General features: G+C 36.4%; 1 protein-coding gene across 2 annotated transcripts in view; it reads left to right on the plus strand.

Annotated features, from left to right (window-relative positions):
* The window catches only part of ARHGAP42 (Rho GTPase activating protein 42), a 144,045-nt gene that overhangs the window by 107,154 nt on the left and 12,665 nt on the right, over window positions 1–24,226 (plus strand). For both annotated transcript variants that reach the window (XM_053970798.1, XM_053970800.1), the window contains exons 8-21: window positions 1,783–1,912; window positions 3,754–3,854; window positions 6,008–6,117; window positions 6,900–6,978; window positions 7,834–7,873; window positions 9,390–9,452; window positions 11,257–11,331; window positions 12,008–12,092; window positions 13,341–13,399; window positions 14,195–14,300; window positions 18,492–18,651; window positions 20,477–20,621; window positions 22,493–22,873; window positions 23,912–24,068. In XM_053970798.1, the coding sequence (XP_053826773.1) occupies window positions 1,783–1,912; window positions 3,754–3,854; window positions 6,008–6,117; window positions 6,900–6,978; window positions 7,834–7,873; window positions 9,390–9,452; window positions 11,257–11,331; window positions 12,008–12,092; window positions 13,341–13,399; window positions 14,195–14,300; window positions 18,492–18,651; window positions 20,477–20,621; window positions 22,493–22,873; window positions 23,912–24,068 (1,691 nt within the window). The remainder of the gene's footprint in view (window positions 1–1,782; window positions 1,913–3,753; window positions 3,855–6,007; window positions 6,118–6,899; window positions 6,979–7,833; window positions 7,874–9,389; window positions 9,453–11,256; window positions 11,332–12,007; window positions 12,093–13,340; window positions 13,400–14,194; window positions 14,301–18,491; window positions 18,652–20,476; window positions 20,622–22,492; window positions 22,874–23,911; window positions 24,069–24,226) is intronic.

The following is a 24,226-nucleotide window of genomic DNA, read 5'->3' on the forward strand; positions in this document are numbered from 1 at the left end:
GCTCCAGATCTCGATCCACAGTGTCACACAGCCAGCTGGGTTCTCTCTGTACTTGTCATTGAGAGCATCACCCAAAATCAGATTGAAGTGAAATAATTTATATGGATAAAGACAAACTGAGGACAGGAAGAAGTGCATTCAGCCTGTCTGTAGCTGTCAAAAGTACTCCTCTCCATTGCATTGTGTTTTCAAGTCTTCAAGAATAGTTTACCTGAACTGCTGTTTCTCTTAAAAATGTTCTGCAGGTTAGAGCAGGAGCAGTAAGAGCTGTAGAAGAGTAGTAGCAGACCAGCAGCTCTTAACAGGTCCCCATGTTCTAAAATGACCTATTGTCACTTTAACTGTCTCAGCTGGCCAGTGGCGTACTTGGTGTGTCCATTTGGGTTTGGTTTCTGTGATTTGATTCAAAGATCTGGCTGCTTAAAAGTAGCAATTAAAAACTTAATAGATGGAGACAAGCTCTTAAAATGGGGACATTCCTTCAGTGGCATGTCCTTTTTGAAGGTCTCAAAATGACCTCTCTTAAATTTGGTCTAAACTGATACTTCTTCTGAAGGACGTAATCTGAAAAGTTCAGATTAGAATTTTACCTCCCTCTCTAATAATAGTGTTTGTCTTCAAGACCAAGATTAAGTATGTATACTTTTATACTATTGTGCAACTAACTACACAAATGGCCCATGAAAAAGGGGAAGTGTTCACTGGTGTAGTGAGAGTCCTGAGAGTATCTTTCTGACTACTGAGGATTCGAGTTCATAGACGATTCTGTAGAAACATTACAAAAATCTTTATTCTTTTCTTTGACCTATAGGAACAGTGTTCAATATCTGATATTTAATCAATCAAAGCTCTGGCATCTTGCAATAATTGTCTTCTGCTGTCCCATGCTAGGTGCATGGAGGGAAACTTCACTGAAATTCACTAAGAGCAAGTAGCCATTTATATGGATATAGATACAAGAAAATACAGAAAACACACCTTAGTACCATAATTGTTTGCTTTCTTACATGCCTGGTTAAACACATGATATTTAGGACAGACACACTTCTTCAAGGCTTTTGGCATAGTTCTGCCACTTGTGAGCTGTTTCTTACCTCCCATTTTTTTTATACTGAACTGTGGTGTTTGCCAAGTCAAAACTTGTTCATGGCAGTGCCAGTAACCTGATTATTCTAAGCAGCAGCACTTGTGGTATCACTGCAGATGTGGATACATATCTGTATTTTCTATTTTTCTCTTCCATGTGTGTAGAACCTGCAGCTGTCTGGACTCATTTACCTGGTTTTAACCCAAACCAGCATTTTCTGCACTGTGCTTAAAGTGCTTCAGTGGGTCTTACTACTTTGGGTTTAGGGCTAAGCTGTTAGCACCTTCTAGTTTAGTCAGATATCTGTCTGAGAATCCCAGAGTGTACCGAAAGAAAGCCTGTATCTGTCTGCAAAATACTGTGTAAGCATACTTAAAGATAGGAAATTACCTCCTGTCTGAGGTTAGTGACCTGCAGAAAGAGGAATGGTGCTATTCGCAGCTATGCTTTCCTTACATTTGTGTGCCTAAGTTGAATTCTTCATTACTATGTTATTCCTAGGCTTATAGCAGTGAAGATTATTATTTGTTATTGCTTTTTTTTTTCCTTTTCCCCCCTCTTATGTCTCTGGCAAATGCTTTTGTTGGTCTCCAATACAGTTTCCATGGCATTATTTGCAATTAGTTGTTCATTGTTATTTTAGTACTTGTGTGAGATAATGTGGGGTTTTGTTTTTTTCCTTTTCTGGGTATTAGACTCGCAATAACTTTGAAAGCACTAGACAGGAAGTGGAGAGACTCATGCAGAGAATGAAATCAGCCAATCAAGATTACAGACCACCAAGTCAATGGACAATGGAAGGCTATCTCTATGTGCAGGAGAAACGTAAGTACAGCAAGACAAAAGGAAGGTCTGTGCTGTTGTTTGCCCCGGTGGTTGACTGGTAGCAAGCTCTGCTCTGGCTGGCTGCCCTGCACCTTGCTGCAAACTCCCAGCACTCTGCTATGGCTCCCTTCTGTTTCCTGTACTTTCCCTGCCTGAACAGGGCCTTTAGTTCAGACATCAGGAGCACCTTGTACCAGAGACCTCCAATGACCCAACCATCTTAAATGAACATGTGCTTAATGGAAATCAAAGATGTAAGAAAAGGTCATCTAAGTACCATCTTACCATAGTTAACCACAGCCAGTTTTATCCTCAGTAGCGCTGCAAGTTTTAAGAACACAGTCTATTTTTTAATTGATTAATAATCATAAAAGAAATCTGTGTTAAGTGTAAGTTACACTGAGCTGTGCTAATGGGGGAGGGAGAAAAGGAGTGAAGCACTAGGCACATGCTGTGCTTCATTAAATAGTGAAAGGCCAGCTTGACATCTTCTTACTGAAAAGAAATTTTTGTTCTGTATTAATACGGTCTGTAATCACTGTGTAGTGGGAAAGGTACTAGTTGTATAATTCTTTGTCGTGCAAGTTTACTTGCCTACAACCCTTATCCTATAGGTTCTGGTCTAATTGTGAGCAACTGGGTTAAATGTCTGCTCTTCTTGAAAGTAAATTTCATATATATTTATTACTGATATGCATGGTAGTAAATACAGGTTTTTTTTAAAAAAATGGCACTAGGCCATAAATTGTTTTCTTTCAGATGGATGGCCAAGAGTAACAAGCTTAAAGTTGCAACACAGGTGTCTGGCTACAATTTTCTAATGAAAAAAGGTGACTTCTTAACTCATCTAAAACTGCTTTGAGAGTGCTCATCCATCTTATAATGTGCTAAAAGAGATAATGAATTGCCATCAGAAGAAAAATTGATTCTGAATAATTACAGATTTTGTTATGCTAAGTGAAAATAACTTAAAATATAGGAGCAGAACAGCTAACTTCTGAGGGTACATAACTATTTAAATTTTTGATTCATGACTTTACTTTCTTCCAGAACACAGGCAGTAGGAGAGCTTTCTCAAAGTCAGTGTAACAGACCGTATAAATTTCCACAGCTAGGTTTCTGGATTGACAGACATCTGACTTATGTGACTCATTCATTCTCTCATATAACCACCACGTTTGTGGGTACATTGAGAAGGCAAAACCTGTGTATCTATAGTAAAACTATTAGAGTTTTTTTACCAACATTTTTATTTATTTCTTGACATTAAAAAAAAAAAAAAAAAAAAAAAAAAAAAAAAAAAATTTAAATACCATTTTTTAAAGTCAGGGTTCTTTCTTTTTGTCCTTGTTCTAGACAGGATAGGGTTAATTTTTGCAGTAGCCAGGAGCTGGCCATTACTAGGTCCTTACTCAATACCACCTCATCATTTTCTGGGGATAGGGGAAGGGATCATTTCTGGGTCCCGAAGGTGGCAGAGGGAGCGCTCAGATGTCTGTATGTGGTGAGCACTCACATATGAATCATTTGCGTCTTGTACACTTTGATATTAACATTGTTGAAAACTTCTCTAGGTCTGTTCTTGCCTTTTTCCTGCCTTACTGCCATAATAGAATGCTGCTACCCATCCAGTTGCCAAAGAAAGTTAGTCTGCTGGAACTTTATTGGGCAAGATTATCAAGCTGCAATATTTGAAAATTATACCAGAACAACATGTTCAGATTAAAAAATAAGGAGTAGGCTGCATGTGGATGCTACTATATTTCATTTTTCTACTCTAATTCCAACTGTAATAGTGGTAAAATGACAATTACTTTTGATACTATCTCCCTTTGCTCTAGGACCCCTTGGATTTACATGGGTAAAACATTACTGCACTTACGACAAAGGAACAAAAACTTTTACAATGAGTATAGCTGAAACAAAATCTGGTGGAAAAGTGGTGAGTTACTTGTACATGAACACATACATGAGCTGTATATTCCTTTTTTATAAAGCATTTAAGAACAGCTAAAAGAAAAAAATGCAAACAGATAAGGCTGATCTCATAAGTGAAGCAGTGCATGTATCATATCGCATGAATAAATATTTAAGTAATATTTATTTTAAAACATATTTAAATCACATATTAAATAACTTCTCTAATGTGGTTGTTGTAAATGCATGTGAAATTTATCACACTTGCACAGAATCATAGAATGGATGAGGTTTGGAAGGGGGCTCTGGAGATCTCTAGTATAAACTCAATTCAGCATCAACCAGAACAGGTTGGTGACGTCTGTGTCCAGTCAGGTTTTAGATATCTCCAAGGATGGAGCCCTTTATGAGCAACCTGTTCCTGTGTTCAACCACCATAAAAAACTTCTTCTAAAGTTCAAATACTTTTCCTAAGTTCAAATACAAATTACTTGTATTTGTGTTTGTGCCTATCGACCCTCACCCTTCCACTGGGCACCACTGAGAAGAATCTGACTCAGTCTACTTTCCTTCCCATGAGGTATCTGTAGATCAGTCAGTGATGTAATCCCTCTTCCCCAGACCAAACAGTCCCAGCTCTGTCAGCTTCTCCTTATATGACAAATCACAGGATCTTCAAGGTTGTAGGAGACATTCAAGGTCATCTAGTCCAACCGTCAGTGTAGCACCACCATAATCACCCCTAAACCATATCCCCATGTGCCACATCCAGGCTCTTCTTGTATACTTTCAGAGGTGGTGATTCCACCTGGTTAACTTATTTCAATGCCTAACCACTCTTCCAGTGAAAATTTTATTTTTAATATCTAATCTGAACCTTCCCTGGCACAACTTAAGGCTTCTCCCTCATGTTCTTTCACTGAAGACGTGGCAGAAGAGACTGACCCCCACCTCACAAAGCCTCCTTTCTGGTAGTTGTGCTCCAAGTTCTTAATCACCTTTGTAGCCTTTAGCTTTTATTCTAGCACATCACTGCCTCTCTTGTACCAGGGAGCCCAGCACTGGGCATAGCATTCCAGGTGTCCCTCACCAGTGTTGAATGGAGGGTGAGGATCTCTTTCCTGCACTTGCAGGCAGTACCCTGCCTGATGCCTCCCAGGAAGCTGGTTGCCTTCTTTGCAGCAACATCACATTGCTGGCTCATGGTCACCTTGTTGCCCACCAGAACCTGAAATTCCTTTTCTGCCAAGCTGCTCTCTATCCTGTCAGTCTCATCCTGTCCTGGTGCCTGGGCTAATTGCTATTTATGCTGAACAGTACTGACCCCATGGACATACCACTGGCTGCAGCTGGGCTTCTTTTGTGAGCTCAGCAGTTCAGGCAGTGCTCAGTCCACCTCACCATCTCAGCCATATTTCACCTGTACTTGTCCATGAGGATGTAGTAGGACGTAGTGTCAAAAGCATGGCTAAAGTTGAGATAAACAATATTCATTGCTCTTCCATCACACACTGAGCCATCCAACACATTGTAGAGGGCTATCAGGTTGATCCTGTGTAATTTTTCCTTTATTAAATTCATGCTGACTGCTTCCAGTCATCTTTCTGCCCTTAATATGTTTGGAAGTGCTTTCCATGATTATTCACTTCATCACCTTCCCAGGGATAAAGCTGATGCTGACTAGCCTATAGTTCCCCATAAGATGTGAGGCCTCAGGTTGCAGGGGAGGCCTGCAACTTCAGGGGAGGTAGGTATTACAAAAAATTTCTTCACCAAGAGGGTTGTCAAGCAGTGAAACAGTCTGCCAGGGAAGTAGTTGAGTCACCAAACCTGGAAGTATTTAAAAGATTCTTCAGAAATCTTTTTATCTGCATGTGAGAGTTGGCAGAATTACGTGATTTTCATCCTAACATGCATGTAATCAAGTTACATACACACGTGTTTGTAAGATTTAAATTTAGGGAATTTCTTGAAATATAATGGTTAAGTAACAACTATAAGACAGAAAGCTATTAAATGTAGCTATTAAATGTTTCCTGTCTTAATATACAGGAAAAATATTGTAAATATTCCCTATGTTAAGACATGTTCTTTGGACTGTTCATGCAGTTAAATTTAGGATGAAGCCAAGGTGTATAAGCGTACTGCCTGTGCTAATTCTATTTTGTTGTTTTGTAGAATGGCCTTGTCACAAGCTCACCAGAAATGTTCAAGCTAAAATCTTGCATCAGGAGAAAGACAGATTCAATTGACAAACGTTTCTGTTTCGATATTGAAGTATTTGAGAGGTTTGTTTCCATTGTCTTCACAATTTGAAAATAATTGCAACCAATAGATAAAAATTACTCCTGTAGTAGGAACACGTTTACCAATATATTTGTATACAGACAAGCTAGATTTTCAAGACTTAGTACTTCTTTATTCAGACCTGGTTTTCTAATTAAATTCACTACACAGAATATGTGTTGTCTTTACTACATGATGTTTGCAGGCAGATACAGTATGGATTCTTATGGAACTTGCAGCAAAACTGATTATCCTCTTTTAGAAACAGATCATAAATATTTTTATAAATATTTTATAAATACTTGTTAATAAGCATATTCTATACAAATCTCTATTACTTTCAGAAATGTATGGTAGTACTTTTTTTTTCTTGAATATTATGTCCACAATTTTTTTTCCACTTACTCCTGGATATTATTATTATATCAGATACATGAGAATAGATTTCCTGTATTTAAGATACAGGTATGCAGTATTTGTAGAAGTATTTTTTCCAGTCTTGGGAATAAAGAGAAATATTGAATTAATTTTGGTGTTAAAATATGATAAATAGACAGACTTTTGTATTTGTTCTCCTAAAAATTGTTTTATGACTGTTAGCAAACTTCTAAAAAACAGATGTGTTTTATATCTAGCTCAGAATTATTCTGTTATATCAGAAGCTCTGATACCACTTTCTCTAACTCTGTCTGTCTTTTATATATTAACATCACTATGCATGTGGATTCTGACTTTGGATACTTTTTGAGAAAAACAGTAACTTCAATGAATGTGTTTTTGACAGACCTGGAATCATCACACTACAAGCTTTTTCAGAATCCAACCGAAAACTTTGGCTTGAAGCTATGGATGGAAAGGAACCAGTAAGGATGTTTTTTAATTTTCATTTTACAGTTTTCTGGATCACATTTCACAGAAAGAAGCTAGTATACATTTCAGATACTCTGTTGCAATACCAACAAATAGAGTTCTTTTCTTTGTGAGACACTATTGCAAGTACATAGTGAGAATAACTACAAAGTAGAAAAGCAGATCTATTAGTTTAAACCGACATTTATATATATCATTATTTTTTGTTAGGATATTTAAAGTAATGCTATTTTAAGTAACACCATAGCATATTGTCTAATAGGATTCGTGGTTCAGGTAACTTATGTGAAGTGGTTGTTATTACAGTGGTAAAGAACAGCCATCTTTTGGGCACTTCAATGGAGTAAACAATTAGTACCATCTCAAAAGGCATTGCACAGAGCAGAAACACTTGTTGAAATCTACTGAGAGACAGGCTTGTCTGAGTTTTCTTCCCACTATTTGTGCTCTTAAAGTAGTCACAGAATGAGGCTAATGTCAGACCTGTATCTGATAGGAAAAGAACGGCTGATCCGTTTTATGAGCTCTATTAGAGTTTTTACATGCTTCTTGTTGGCCTGAACCAGTACAGGAATTATAATCACAAGCTGTTTTGAAATTTAACTCATCTGGACTCAGTAAATCTGATTTCCAATGCATTGGTTGCATTATGGTAGCATAGAGCTGTAACCCAGCTGTGTGCTGGAGCAATAAATGTCAAGAGATCGTGAAAGGCAAGGTTGGGATTTCCCTGTCAGCAATCTAGTACACAGCATGTTGCAACTTTTAACAAACCTGGCAATAAAGGATTTAAAGCACAAACATTGTCCTATTGCATTGTTGTTGTGTTTTTGTTTTTTTTTTTACAGATCTACACACTGCCAGCCATTATTAGCAAGAAGGAAGAAAGTAAGCTCTTCATGTTGAGTTGCCATATCTTGCTAGATTTCTGTAATGTTATAGTTTCTTAATATATGTGTGGGAGAAAGAGATTATTATATATTTTAGTTCTGTTGCTGTGGAATAGCTTGGTTGGCTATCTAAACTTTCCCTGGAACAACTTGAAGCCATTTCCTCTTGTCCTATTGTTTAATACTTAAGATAAGAGGCTGACCCCCACCTGGCTTCACCCTCCTTTCAGGCAGTTGTAGAGAGCAGTTAAGGTCCCCCCTGAGCCTCCTTTTTCTCCAGGCTGAACACCCCCAGCTCCCTCAGCTGCTCCTCACAGGACTTGTGCTCCAGACCCTTCCCCAGCTCCGTTGCCCTTCTCTGGACATGCTCCAGCCCCTCAATGTCTTTCTTGCAGTGAGGGGCCCAGAACTGAACACAGGATTGGAGCTGTGGCCTCACCAGTGCTGAGTGCAGGGGGACGGTCACTGCCCTGCTCCTGCTGGCCACACCAGTGCTGATCCAGGCCAGGATGCCATCGGCCTTCTTGGCCACCTGGGCACACCCTGGATCGTGTTCAGCTGCTATTGACCAGCAGAGCCAGGTCTTTTCCACCAGGCAGCTTTCTAGTCACTGCCCCCAGCCTGCAGCGCTGCCTGGGGTTGTTGTGACCCAAGTGCAGGACCCAGTACTTGGCCTTGTTGAACCTCATACAACTGGCCTTGGTCCATCACATCTTTTTCATTTTAGCTGTATATGTACCTGTTAGACATACACTGAGTAGCAAAATTAGTGTATTTAAAGATACTATGACATTTGTGTGCGTAATTGTATTAACACTGTATTAATACATTGGTTATTGTCACATTATATTAACACAAATATGTAAAAATAATTTAAATAATATATCTCAGAGAAAAAGATTTGTAAAATTTGGACATATATCTTCACTGGAGGTATATTTAAGACTTTGAAAATCTGAAATTTAACTCACTATCTGGTTTTTTTATATGATGGTGTTTATTTTAATGGTGACAAATATGCAGTTTTAAGATCTTTAGGTAGTTAGAGCAGTGAGTATTGAAGATGCAACATTAATGAGAAGTACAATCACTTGAAATAAGATGACTAATTAAACTCAGTAACAAGGATTGATTTCCTACATTAATTTTATGAGTGATTATGTGCATGTGCAAGGAACAAAGAATATTGTTATATTAAAAACAATTAATATATGCTGTTAATAATCTAGGTCCTGGACTCTTAAAAGCATTTTGCTCAGCAGCTTTCAACTGTGTCTTTAGAGATGCTACTCATTGCTGAGAAAGACAGTAGAATATTAAGCTGCTAATGGTACAGAATGGCTACAAAGTTGGGTTGTGAATGCTATGGATGTATCTACAAAGAGCCTGTTACAGAAGAAGTATTATAATGTAATGGATAACTGTGTATTAGCCCTCTTTGACTAGTGTGTGAGTGTAGCTAAACAGAATATTTCATATATTGATGTTGGAAAGTAATTGCCTTTTTTTTATAGTGTTCTTAAATGAAGCGGGTTTCAACTTTGTGAGGAAATGTATTCATGCTGTTGAAACAAGAGGTGTGTATTAAACCACAAAGAAGGTATTAGATGGTTGTGACTTTTTTCCTAAAATATGGCCTTTTTAAAATTTTACATGTTTTACATCTGTGCTTTTTTGAAGTGCATCCAGTGTTTGGTTTGGACTTTTCATATTTTATCTGGGTGTGTTGCACTCCAAATTGTTGTCTTCAGTTCCATCAACAATTCTTAACATATTTGAGATTTGTAAACTTTTTCTGTAATTTCTTGTTGATTAGATAGCTTAATACACAATTGCACACATCTTTAGTCTTTCCTTTGTGTGCACTGACTTAACTTTTCTTTTGATACAACTGTAGGGAGTCTCAGCTCCCAACTTTGGTTTCAGGTGTGAAATCTGAAGATCCAAAAATGACATCAATCAACATTCTCTGCTGATACATCTGGTTTTTTTGCAGAGTATAACTCCTATCATTTTATTCACTAATGTTGTACATTGTTTATTATTTTTTTAATGTTTAGCAGCATTTCATGTTTAGCAACAGTCATTTTTGTTAGTGGGAATGAAAAAAAAGGAAGTAATAATCACTCTGCGAATGAGGTGGTATCTAACAAGTCACAGTAAGTTTTAAATTGAGAGTTATAGCTATATCATCACCTATAAAATGAGATAGCCTTTTCCTGAGCTGTCAGTGTGCAGATCTCTTCTAATCCAAATGCGTTCTCTATGCAACTTTGAATTCAACTTGAATTTAGTTTCTCAGCCAGCAATGTTATCATTGTTGAGTCACTGCTGACTCAGAGCTTGCATTATTTTCTGGGGCAGGGAGGGTGAAAGAGGGTTTCAAAACAAAATACCTAGTTTAAGTGAGATCAGATTTAGGAATTTTGTTTTCAAAGGAAAAGTAGACAATTTTAAATGTTAAGAATTGAAGTGGGGAGAATGGAAGACATTTAAACCCTGCTGATTTTAAAAGGCAGTTAAAAATAATAAAATAATCATGACTGAGATAACCAAATAAGTCTTAAGCTGCACCAAAGGAAATATAGATTGGATATTAGGAAAAAGTTTTTTACAGAAAGGGTGGTAAAGTGTTGGAATGGTCTGCCTGGGGAGTCACCATCCCTGGATGTGTTTAAAAGAAGATTGGATGTGGCATTTGGTGCCATGGTTTAGTTAAGGTGTTAGGGCATGGGTTGGACTCGATGATCTTGAAGGTTTCTTCCAACCTAGTGATTCTGTGTTCTAAATACTATATTCTGAATGTCACTCTTTAACATTATTTGTTATTATTATTAACTGTGCTATTAAAAAAGTCGTGGCAATTATAACTGGCAACACAAATTCTCAACTGATGTGTTAGAACAGTATACAGTATATGTTTTTGTTTTCATATAAATGTCAATCACATCTTACTTGAAAGGGATGATGGTCTAAGCAAACATAGGTGCATGGTAATTCCACTGACATCTAGGTGATACAAACTTGTTGATGAGTACTGTGCTTTAAGACTGTTTTTGGGTCTTATTTTTCACTTTTCCTAGCCATCACCTTGTTGTTTGCTAATATGGATCATTTCTATGCAGAAGGGTTCTGTTAATGTAAAATTATGCTTAGTGTATAAGCATAATTCCACTGGTGTGGACTCAGTGGAATGAATTTGTTAAAAACACACAAGAGATTGCAGTAGGGTAAAGCAGTACTTAAGAATGTAATGGTACAGTTTTTCATAAATACATTCTGATGTTTTGAAAACATACACCAAGAATGCATCAGCATATATTGAAATAACCATATTTTCATTATTTTAATTTTTTTCATCTACTTGTTTTCCCAATGTAGGTATTACAATCCTGGGGCTGTACAGAATAGGTGGTGTAAATTCCAAGGTGCAAAAGCTGATGAATACCATATTTTGTAAGTATCTGAAGTGAACTTTTGTCATTGTGCAGTGTGTTTGCTGTGATCCCTATTGCCTCAACTGCTGTGCTCAGAAGAGTGTGTCACAATATTCAAATTTTTTATGTGCACTGGCTGCCACTGAATTAAGTTTGCACTCTTAAAATGAGTGATTCATCTGCAGTTTATTGTGTGCATTAGTATTCACTTCTACATGTTACACATGAGCAAAATTACTAAAATGCTTTTCTTCTTCTGGCTTTAAAGTTCTATTTATTGATATATATTTGGCTTTTTCCACAAGTTCTCCACAGCTTAGTTCCATAACACATCATGGCTCACCTTAATAGACACTTGTTTCAGTCTTTCACTTTTCTTGCTAATTGATCTCTCTGGTGCTTGTGTTTGCATGTCTAAGACAAATGAATTAGCAATTCTCTGTGGACTTAGGCTTACTTAACACTTTGATACAGTGCATAGTTAATGTTTATGGTTACTAACTATGAGCACTGAATTTATTTTTATTTCTAATTTGGCAGAGATGAAAATGTTTAAATTGATCAGATCGGCGGTTAGTCTAGCTAATAAATAATTAGTTGGGCTAAATGGCTGATCTAGTAGCTTCTGTTTTGCTGCTTTTCTAGTTAATGTGTTAGTCAAATTGTAACAAAATTCTAATTCAAATTTCTACCAGCTCCTAAATCACCTCCTGATATGGATATTGATATGGAAATTTGGGACAATAAAACAATAACAAGTGGACTAAAAAACTACCTCAGGTAAGTATGATCCCACACAGTTTCAGTTTTCATTTTCTGACCCATTAATCTTTGTCTTGTTAATATTTCTTGGATACATTTCTTGTATTCATTGCCCTGGTATTACATGAGTATTTTATTATCCTGCTTAATATTCCTGTGATTATGTATATATAATAAGACATACCTTACACCTTTTTAAGATAATCCTGCCATATATAGCCCTAAATTCAATTAATTGCATGTTTTTATTTAATTTTTTTAATGTTAACCGCATAGCTTGTTGTGCTCAGTCTTTTCTTTGTGAATCCCTTAAGTTGTGTACCATAAAATTTCATGACATTATGGTTGAATGAAAATCCCAGCAAAAGGATAGATTTTTTATCTTATGTTCTTAATATCTTCACAAATAAAATACCCCTCCTGTCATTTTTGTTGATAAGAGACAGAATATTCAAAAATTATGGTATTTCTGAGATAACTCTTTTGGATGTCAATATATAATTTAAAAGAGACATATATAGTTTAAAAGAGACATAATGAAAAGTGTGCAACCCAGATGGTGGGTGTACATGCCTTCTACAAATCTAGATTTCCTATACAAGTCACCTAACAAAGGGCAGCATCAGAAATCACTACTAATCTGGAAAACATGCCTAGGATTTATAGCAGAATGCTCATGTACATTTCATTGAAAAGACTGGCTTTGGCTGAAGAAATTTATAATACATCTTCAGAAGCACAGGTCATCGTAGCTACTGTGTTTGTGAAATTAGGACATGAGTGAGCAAGCAGTAGCTGTGTGTTTGTGTCTGTAAGGCAACTCACAGTCTACCTTTCAGAGGATGACTCTTTTAAGATCTCTCAGATCAGAATTTCAATCCTAAATTTCATCTTATTTTTCTTTCTCAGGCAAAATGTTGCTTTTGCAGCCCATTATACCATATCTATGTTATACCAGCTGTGTGCCATGTTATACCAGCTGTATTTACTCCCATCCTACAATATGGAAGACAGGAAACATTGAGGCTCTGTGATGAAGTAACATTTTCCTTATTAACTTACATGGTGGCACCAGATTCAATTCAAACTGATTTTCAGACAGTGTACATGACTGAGTTTTATACTACTTCTAATTGGTCACCACTGAATTGGATTTCCTAGGATCAATAGAGCATTGTGCAGATGTTGAGGGCTATCATAATCACTCTCATAAAACTTAGATTATGAGTCTGTTTTAAATTTAAAATTTGTTTTTTTCACCATCAGGTGTCTTTCAGAACCACTGATGACTTTCAAGCTGCACAAAGATTTCATTGTTGCTGTTAGTAAGTAAAAAATAAAATGATAAATATGCTTTCATGAAAGTAGTGTTGTTTCTAACCCCTACTCTCCTCAGTCACTATCTTTACTTTTCTTCTTGCTCTAATATGCAGTGATCCAGCCCTCAAAACAGAGAAGTCACACTAGATGAAGCTGTTCAGTGGTTTGTTCTGATCCTTTTAGTGGTTCTACGTGACTGCCTTCTGCATGAAGTTTTGAACCCTCATTTAGATGTTTGTTTGTTTGTTTGTTCGTTTTATATAGGCTGATAATTCTTTTGTAACATTCATCCCTCTCATCCAGAGACCTTTATTTTCCTAGCTTGCCTTGAGAAATCAGAAAGGTCAAATCTGAACTCCTTTTCACAAATGAAGTAATTGGATACAGAGATAGCAGAGATCATTTTTCTAATGACTTCAGTTTAGAATTTGGAGATATTTCTCCATTTTCGCTTGTCTTGATAAGAATAAAAGACAGAAAACAATTTTAGCTATTTTAATCTATATTTCATAGATTAAATCTTTGACTTCACTGAAATGGTACAAGTAATGGTACAATCAAGTCAATACTGCCATTAATTTGTTGGTTCCAGTATTGATAGTAATTGCTTTAGGCAAGTTACTTGAAATACAGATTTCACGGTGTAATAAATATAATCAAATTTTCCTCAGCATTTGAAAGCTAATTTTGTTTGGCTCGTCTTAATGCATGTTTGTGTTAGCATACAGGCACTGATACCATTTGTAGTCACTTCTTCACACATGTTCTGATTTATCAACAATTTGTTTTCTGTTTAATAGAGTCAGATGATCAGAACTACAGAGTTGAGGCAGTGCATGCACTTGTGCATAAATTACCAGAGAAGAACAGAGAGATGCTGGACATCCTTATTAAGCACTTGGTCAAGTAATTATTTTTTATTTTTCTCTTTGGGATTATTGTAATATGTTATCATTTCTGCTTTAAATTTGTCAGTGTTGCTTAATCCATTTTCTATGTCAAAACAATGACACTCAAAGTTACATTTGATTTCTAAAATACTGTTCTCAACTTAACTGGAATAATACTCTCTGTAGAAACAGAATAAAAACATTAAGTGCTACCAAGATGGTAAACTATATTTATAAAATAAACCTAGTCAATGTTTTCATTCATGTTCTTAATACAGGACTTGTAACCAATTAAATGTAAGAAACATCTAACACTAAGCCAAGGTTGATGGAAAACACTGAATCTGTCTCAAAGTCCCAGAGTGTTTCAGGATGAGACAGATTAGAAAGGAGATAGAATGAGATGGATGATATGATAATTCCTGTTCTTCATGTTTGATCTTATTTTTCTCTCTAGCAAGTCTGAAGTACAGTATCACTTGAAAGCAGTAATTTGAAGTATTTTTATTTATATTTTTGATATCTACATAGATGTCCAACTTTTGACTCTGTGTTAATATTCTCTTGATTTTTAATTGTCAGATGGAAAACATTTTGCATTTCTTTAAATTAGTAACCTTTTGTCTTCACAGAATTACGCTTGGCATGTGCTGTGAGATAAAAAAAAAGACAAGTTTTTATTCTCGTAGGTTTCTGTACATCTTTGGTTAGTTTTTGCTGGTATTTGCTCAATACTTTTGAATATGTATTACTCTTTCTGATTTAGGATGCTGTATAGTACATGTATCAGTCATCTAGGAATGTGAATAGTGAAACAATAGTTGTTCAGATAAGGCTCACTTTTAGAAGACATGAGATGAGTCCATGTTGTTTTCATTCAATTCACTACATCCCAAAGGTTTTGCTTTTTTCATCACAGCTTGAGCTACAGGCTGCAGTAAGCTGTCTACAGTGGAACCTAGTGCAGTTCTGCTTCCTGTTATAGAAATGAGAACTTTGAACATTTCTTTGACAGGAAATCATTTAGCCCTAAAATAAATGGTTTTAGCCCATTGTATCATTAACCCCTGGAGACCTAGCACTATAGCAAGCTGCTGTAAATGCATTCATTGCAAAACCTGATTAGGCAGACCTTGCCTCTTGTTATACTTGGGCTGACACAGTGAGCCAGATGGAAAAAGATTTTATAAGTTTCTTTACTCACTGAATTGTTTAATTAACTAAAAAATGCAGTACCTACTCCTTTAGAACCCTAAAAAATATGAAAGTATTTAATGAAGGATTAACAATTTTGTAAAAGCTGCTTGTCTGGAATCTTCAAAATTAGAGGAATATATAAGCATAGGAACTGAATTATTTGTCGATGCAATTACTGTTAGGCAAGCATTACTTTCTTCCTTTCCTTTCTTTTCTCTTTTTTCTCAGTGTGATCTCAGATGCAATTCCAAAGGAAAGCATACCTGTAGTATTCCCTTATTTAATTGTTCTCTTTAACTTTTGCTTTTCTCATCTTTGTTGTGATTCTCATTTCATAGAGATATAATCTTAATTTTACACTGAATGCCTTCAGTGCTTTTCTTTCCAACATAAAATTCACCCCTTCTAATTTCCATACAATTTGCCAGCTGTTGTTTATGCTAGCAATTCTAATGAGACTGAATTTAAAATTAGTCTCTTGAGTGTATTAGCCATCTTCCTCCCTCATCTTTTTCAAAGAGATGTGTGGAGATTTTTCAAAGAACAAATAAATGGCAGGTAAAGTGCCTAATTTTATAGAAATGGGAAAACTTGGGGAAAAAATCCAACCTCCTGTTTTCATCATTCTTTTGTTGAAAATCCAATTTCAAAGTGCATAATTCCTTCCCTATATTTCTTTTAGCTGTTCAGTTTTTTCAAAAATGCTTTTGCAGCAAAGAAAAAACACTGTAGCTCTGGGTTTTAAAATAAAGATAATGTTATTTTTCTCTTGGTTTAAGTCTTTAGGTCTTTGCCTAGCTTGACTTCTGTGTTACCGTGCAAATTTAAATAGGATCAGATGTGGGATGTAGATCATACTAGAAACAAACATACAAAACTGGCAAATCCTGAAAAGCACCCTGGAGAGAGGTGATACTGCATGGATACATAGTCAGTAGCTAGGCAAACATGGCAAGTTTGGTGTTACTTTCACAGGGGTAACTCACTTTTTGGTTTTTCAAGCTATCTAGTCAAATTATGTCTAGTCTAAAGAATGAATCATTCTTTGGTATAATTTAACAACCTGTGGTAGGCAGTTGAGAGTCTGCAGTCTGGCAGTATCACAAATTTGCTGGTCATGCATCAAATTAAGAGATTCTGAGGAGAAAGCAATGGCATTTCCATGAATGCCCTACAGCCATCTGAAATGCTGATTACCTCAGTTTGTGTCTGTGCTGTAGCTCAGCACCAGTAGGAGCAAGTCAGGGGAAAGTGGCTATCAAAATGATCCATTGACAGCCCTGGGTTCTTTCTCGTTTGCAAGAAATCGAGCCTTTGAAATGCATTGTAGAAAGCCCTTTCCCACCACAGTGTTATTGAATTCACCATTTCTCTTATTAACCAAGCTCCCAAATTTGTAACCAAGGAAACCCAAACACCAGACAAACACTACCTTCTCTCTTACGCTATAAGATTTGTGTAACAGACCTCTACGGTTACTGTGCAGTACACAGCAGAGTTACATTGCAAAGGGAGGGGTTTTTTTAAGCTTTTTTAATAGCATATCTGGAGCTGAATTATTCAACATTCCAGTTTCATTAAAATACTAGTGGACTTCCCAAAAGACCCTTAGTCATCTGAGATAAACATAAGATCTGTTTCAGAGAAAGTTAGTTTAAGCTAAAACTGTACTTTAATAGTGGAGTCATTTTCATGATGTAGCTTCCAAATAATGATCTCTGCCAGTGTGTCTGTCTGAGGTAACAATTTTGAAAGTTTTGAGATAACTTATTGAAACAATATAAGAAATATCTAAGAAGATAGGCATTTGTTTTCCTGCAGTTTATAACTGTGCTGCCTCCTACACAAAACCCTTTCCCATATTTCTCCTACTTCTTGATGAAAATGGGATGCTAAAATCTTCTTAGCCCAAATATGAAGGGAATATTTTATTGATTTTACTATTTCTTAATTTTAGAAGTTGCAAGAATTATTTTAATTGCATAGGAAATGGCTAAAAAAGCTCAGCTTGACCATAGTAGCAGATGGTGGTGAGAAGGAAGAGAAAAATGGGACCCAGTGACTCATTATTAAGTTCAATTTGGTAACAGATTCAATAAAATTATGCATTAAGATGATTTTATAATTGTGACTTGGCATAATATTCCTCAGAAATGAGGCAATAGGGCAGCTGTGACTGGGGAATCACTAGCAGTTGTTTCAAAGGATCTATGATGATACAGTTTTTAATTGGCAAATCTTAGTAGTAAGGAGAGAAATGGGGCATTGAGTATTACTGATTGAGATTTAACTATCTAATAAGTTATTGGGAAAACTAATCTTTTAAATTCTACACTAAAAAGGAAAAAAAAAAGTAGAAAAGGTAAAGTATGTGATAACAGAATATACAAGAAGTAAAAGGTTAATATATTTTAAAGCCAGATGTCATTATGATCATCTAATGTTATCTATCACACAGAAACAATAATTTCACTTAATCCATTGATCCCGTGTTTTCATCAAATTAATAAAGAGATCCTATTGCAAATTAAGTGTTTTCAGTAACTAAGCTTCATTCCTTTACGTGAACACTAAGGTATGTGGTAGATCTCTGTAACCACACAGCATTTTCAGTCAATCCAGTTGAAAGTATATAAGGACCTGTATAATCATTGGAGAGAGATAGTGCTTGCCCTAAGACTTCTAAACTTCAGGTGTTCTGAATCTCTCTGTGTAGATCTCCAAATACAGTTGCCTTTCCCTGTCAGGTATATCAGGAACTGAAATACTACTCTAGGAGGACATACTCATTATCCATTAAGTTATTGCATGACAGGAGCCTTAATGGAAACATAGTAGTTGTACTACATTGTATTTTGATTCTAGTGTAAGTGGAAGTTTTAAAAATGTATTTTAAATAGAGGCATGAACTTGAGATCCTGTAAAAGTAGTAGTCTTAGCAAGTTTTTGCCTGTTAAAATTGTAGTTTAGCACAGCAATTAAATCACATATTGTTTGTGTTCATTTAAAGGGTATCATTGCACAGTCAACAAAATCTAATGACCGTATCCAACCTTGGTGTTATCTTTGGACCAACTCTGATGAGAGCACAAGAGGAAACCGTGGCTGCTATGATGAACATTAAGTTTCAGAATATCGTCGTTGAAATTCTGATAGAGCATTATGAAAAGGTAGAAAGAAATTATCTGTTTTGTTATGAATTGGAACTAAGATCTCATTTTCATTACCATGAGTCCTTAAGAATAAAGAGTCCAAAATGTGCAGAAGGTCATTAATAGAAGTAATAGCTTCTTCCCACTCCATGCTATGTATCTGTGTTCCTAGCAAGTCTTTCATGGCTGTTCAAGGTACAAATCCAAGACATAATTTTCCATGCTTTGAAAGCATTGCTTTGAATCTTCAGTTGCTTTCTGAAGATTGCTTCCTGAAACTAGAAACAGAAAGAGAAGGTCATAGCTTCTGTCCTGGCTGCTCCAGCTCTTTCTTGTTACCATTGTATGAAGATTCACTCTAGGTGAATGCACAGATTCTCCTCTGAGTGCATCAGGTCAGAGTGTTTCTGGCCACTGCTGTCCTTAGGGGACATGTCAGCTGCATAGTGGAGATTAGTCACTAGAAGGGTTGAGAAGGACTTAAGGAGGAAATCTTACACGCTTACTTTCAGTCACTACCACTGCTGATATCAGCTTCACTGAAAGGCCTCCCCAGATTTTTTGTTTTAATTTTAAACTATTTGATTTCAGAATTCAGCCAAGAATTCAGAATTCAGTCAAGACCTCCTTTACTAAGTACTCAAAAGCGTTTTTATTCTGGGGATCTTAGCTGAGCTATGTTATCTCCTCTGATGACTGACAAAACTCAGTGAAAAAAGTCTGAGTTTCTTTCATAAAATACTACTCAGCTAAGGGACAGTTCCCAGTCGATGCCAAGATCCCCTGCACTGGTTGATCAGTAGGTGCTGACAGTACAGCTTGGTACCATCAGTTATATTTCATAGGGACTCCTCGAAATGGCTATGAACCTGATAGCCTTCTTGGCTCTGATTGCAGAACATATATATTGCATTTTTCCAACACTGAATTTCTTCTCCAGAAAATCAGAGCTCATTCAGCACAAAGACTCTGCACAACCAAAGTCACTCCTGCTCTATTTCTCTGTCGACAGATATGTTTTTATATTGATGTGCTACTCACTAGTGCTTAATACAGTTTTGATGTACTCCGAGAGAATCTCAAGATGTCCACCAAATTATTTCCTACTGTGGAAGTACATATGGTTTTTTCCACTTCTATGAATGGCACAAAGGTGTCTTTTCATGGCTTGCTTCATCTCCTTTTGGGAATGCCCTATAGTTAAGAGGGCCCAGAAATCCTTTCAGATATGCCTTCTGGCATAGCATGGTAAAAAACTAAGTTTTTTCTGCAGCAATGAATTGCAAAATTGACCATTGGTAGAAGTGGCATGTAAAAGATAAGAACCAGGAGATGCCTGAAATGTAAAGTTGTTGTTCCTCATTAAACTTGATTTGTTTGGTCAAATAAAGCTTTCTGAAATCCAAATTTGATTGTAGTAAGTTATGACCGTGACATAAAACTTTGTGTGATACATAAAAACTTTCTCTGGAACATAGAGGCAAAAATCACTTTGTCATAATATTTTAAAAAATATATTACTTCTTGGAGAAGGGTCATTAGTAGGCACCTATTTTGTTTTACAATTTCAACTGTTAAGCTCTTCTTAACAAGAGCTAGAAAATAAATCTATTTCAACAAATTAATACAGATATTAAGTACAGCTCAGTATTGTGGTTCTTGAGTTGTAAAATGAGATCAAAGCAAAGCTTATATTCTGTAGCTTTACTCTTTTGTAATGTATGAGGCTATGGTAGTGTTAATTTCAAGCACTGTGGGGAGGAAAACAAGTGGATTAATAGTGAAAGTGCAAGAGTACCTCTGTTGTGTAATGTCATTTTTCCCCTTTTTTTTAATCATGCAGATATTTCACACTGCACCAGACCCCAATATTCCTCTTCCCCAGCCTCAGTCCCGATCGAGTTCAAGAAGAACAAGAGCAATTTGTCTCTCCACAGGCTCACGTAAACCCAAAGGAAGGTACACACCATGTCTAGCAGATCCTGACAGTAAGTTTGTCATTGCATACTGGTTATCTAGCTTTTTATGTCATATCTTAACTTTGGCGAATATTATCCTATAGATACTGTATTCGAATGATCATAAGCATCAGCTTTTTAACCTCTATGAGTCACAGCAGCACTGTTGACTGACTACATTCATCACTTCTCTGATGAGGAAGGATGTTTGGTTATAGGCAAGTCTTGCGTTGTATACAGTGTTCAACATCATTTAAACATTATATTCTCCTATAACAAATGTTATTCAGTAAAGGACAGGAGAGCAAAACCATCACTTGGCTTTTTTCACATGCACGAAACTGTGGTCATTGCTTCAAAGTCAGCCACTGCCTCAGCTGTCAAAACCACTGAAACTTTCTTACGTTTTCTGGAATGGAAACAAATTAATATTCCTGGGAGAAGCAGTATACTCATCATATGGCTTACTGTTTACCAGCAGGGAGTTATATCTATAATTAATTGCTTGCTTAGAATGCTTACTTAATTTTATATAGATGTAATTAAAAAGGTTTACTTCATTCATTCTTATCCATTTGGGTCATTACTTTTTTACTTACTGGCTTGTCCTGTAAGGAGTGTTGAAATTTTATAAAAGCTTAAGTTGTTAACAATTCCGCTACTGCAACAGATTCCCTAAAGAATTTCTGTGTCCCTTGGTTCCTCAAAAAGATGAGTCTGGTTCAGTAAATAAATCTACAGTTAAAGTGCATCAGTTCTTGAGGATATGTAATAATTCTGAAGTCTGTAATATTACTTGTTTCCTGCCAGGGAGAGTTTAAATACTAAATAACAATAGCTCCCTGCACATGGGTTGCCAGTGTGAATGATATGGGGTCCCAAGTACAAAGTTACAAAGGACCAGTCAGTTACACTCACCAGAGGACAAACTGGGCAAGTTTCAGTTGTTTTTCACTGTGTAACTTCAATGAATGAATACCAGTATAAAAAAGGGACATTTCTGTGCAAGTATTTCGCAGAGTGTATGCAAGCTTCTTCAGGCTATGCCAGGGGAGCTTCAGGCTGGACATAGGAAGAATTTCTTCACTGAAAGGCTTGTCAAGCATTGAAACAGACTTACCAGGGAAGTGGTGTAATCACCATCCCTGAAAGTATTCAAGAAATTATGTGACATTAGTGCTGTGCTTCATTTGATATGGCGGTGTTCAGTCAAAGGTTGGATTCAATGATCTTGGGGGTCTTTTGCAACCCAAATGATTGTATGACTTCTATGATGCTATGTTTGGAGGCAGTTTGATTACCACTAGGTCTGATCCAACAGCTCTCCATTTGTGTTTTGCTTATTAACTGAAACTCAGCACTTCTGTAAATAAACTTGTTTAGTTTGTTTTAGTTTAGTATCTCACTTGTGCCCTTAAATGCTGAGGTAGAAACAGAGGTACTCTTCTTACCAAATATCTCTAGGTGTGGCAGGTAAGAGGGAGCCAAGGCTTCTGGCAATAACATTTTCAGAGTACTAGATGGTTTTAAGTCATCATTTAAATGAAGCATGGACACAATTATATTGCAGGAAATAAAGGAAATCTCTTTGGGGTGAGAAAAGAGATACAGGTTTCATATGGTAGGGAATGATAAAAAATTATAGAAAATGCATCTGGCAAAAAAATGCATCAGCAGTCTTACAACTTTCAAGGGACTAATGCTTTGTAAACAGGCAACATGAGTCTTCAAGTTGTAAATAAAAAAAAGAGTTGTCTTCTTTCTTCAGGAAACCACAGATTAATGAAATTGATAACAAGTAAGGTAGAAAAGAGCTAAAAGTGGCTTGAAAGAACTGCACATGATTAGAAAATCCAGATTATGTTTTTCACTCTCTCTCCCTTCCCCTGCCTCCTCCCTAGGTGACTCGTACAGCAGTAGCCCCGACAGCACTCCCATGGGCAGCATCGAATCTCTGTCTTCTCACTCCTCTGAGCAGAACAGCACCACCAAGTGCACGCCCTCACAGCCAAGGGAGAAATCAGGAGGGATTCCATGGATTGCCTCTCCTGCTTCTTCTAATGGCCAGAAAAGTTCAGGCCTGTGGACTACAAGTCCAGAATCCTCATCAAAGGAGGATGCAACCAAAACAGATGTGGAATCAGACTGCCAAAGTGTAGCTTCTGTCACTGGACCAGAAAATGCCTCTCCACCAACAGACCTGACCAAAAAGAGTTCCTGCAGTCTGTCTGGGCTGAAAAGGTCTTCAGCATCTTCCCTTAGATCACTTCCATCAGCTGAAGGTAATTTCCAAGGTCTTTTATCACATCAGTGTTAACTTATGCATCAAAAAACAAGAGCTGTGTCTGAAAGCTAATGATACTCATTAGTAAAGTTTGTTTGCTTGTTTTTAATTTTTGTGGTATGTTGTTTCAGTTTTGAAACTGCTTCTGACATATTTCCATTGCTTATAACCTGCATAGTTCACACAGCTTAAAAAAAAAGTTTCTCAAATTTAGATCACTCTCTATCTTCCTACAATTCATCTATAATTTGATTCAGAATAATACTATAGATTAGAAATATTAGTAATAGAGGTATTGTGCTTGTATATTTGGGATCTCTGTATTTTGACAGTTTTTAAAGCATTATTAAGCATTGGTTGGTCTTTGGCACAAGGAGAGAAGCAGATGCAGTTTTCTTCTTGCAGAGAATCCATGGATATGGATGGCCCACTGATAAGTCACCTGGAAGGACACATGTAGACATAGCTTATATTCATTAAAAGACTTCTTTTGTGTGCTATACAGTCTGTACACATATAGATTTGCTTTACAGTGGCAATTGTTTAAGGCAAATCATGGTCATTTATTCCTAAGTATATTTTTTTAAACTTCATGAAGCTTTTGTGGATATCAAAATGTTAATTCATACAAATTATTGTGGTCTGACTTCACACTGCTTTGATCAGTTGACTTCCTGAGAACCATTTCCCAGTGATTTTTTTCAATTTTATGCAAAGTGCTGCTTTATAATGCTTACATTGTCACTTTTTAGTGATTGTACTGTCTAGCCATGTAATTGCAATATAATTTTTTAGCCTTCTCAATTTTAGTGTCATTTCCTCATTCTTTCGGTTGATTCTTTTCTCCTGGCTTTTTGCCTGAAAGATAGTTTTTTCTCATTCTTAGTAAGTAGTTTGTCTACCTGTTTTGACTCCGAAAAAAAAGAAAAAAAAAAAGCCTCAACAACAGCACAACCTTTGCTTAGCACAGTTATACATATTTTGTAACAACTTCAAATCAGCTTTAATGTTCCCTATAATTTGATGTTTTCTTTAGGTAACAAAAGCTGCAGTGGATCTATACAGAGCTTATCTTCTACAGATACCAAAGATACACTAAAGGCTCCACCAAACCCTGATTTGCCTCCCAAAATGTGCAGGAGATTAAGATTAGATACTGCATCAAGTAATGGCTATCAAAGACCAGGATCTGTGTAAGTCATTAAGGCCCTTTGGAGATTTGTGTTGTTACAGTATTGCCTATTGTAAAGTGATTCCAGAAACGTTCATAAGTAATTGAAAAAGTATGCATGAATACTTGATTTTAATATTTCTGTATTTGTTAATTATTTATCTAGTTTTGGTAAAATTG

The sequence above is a fragment of the Vidua macroura genome, chromosome 2 (genome assembly GCF_024509145.1).
Source record: "Vidua macroura isolate BioBank_ID:100142 chromosome 2, ASM2450914v1, whole genome shotgun sequence".
In the NCBI taxonomy this organism is placed as follows: domain Eukaryota; kingdom Metazoa; phylum Chordata; class Aves; order Passeriformes; family Viduidae; genus Vidua; species Vidua macroura.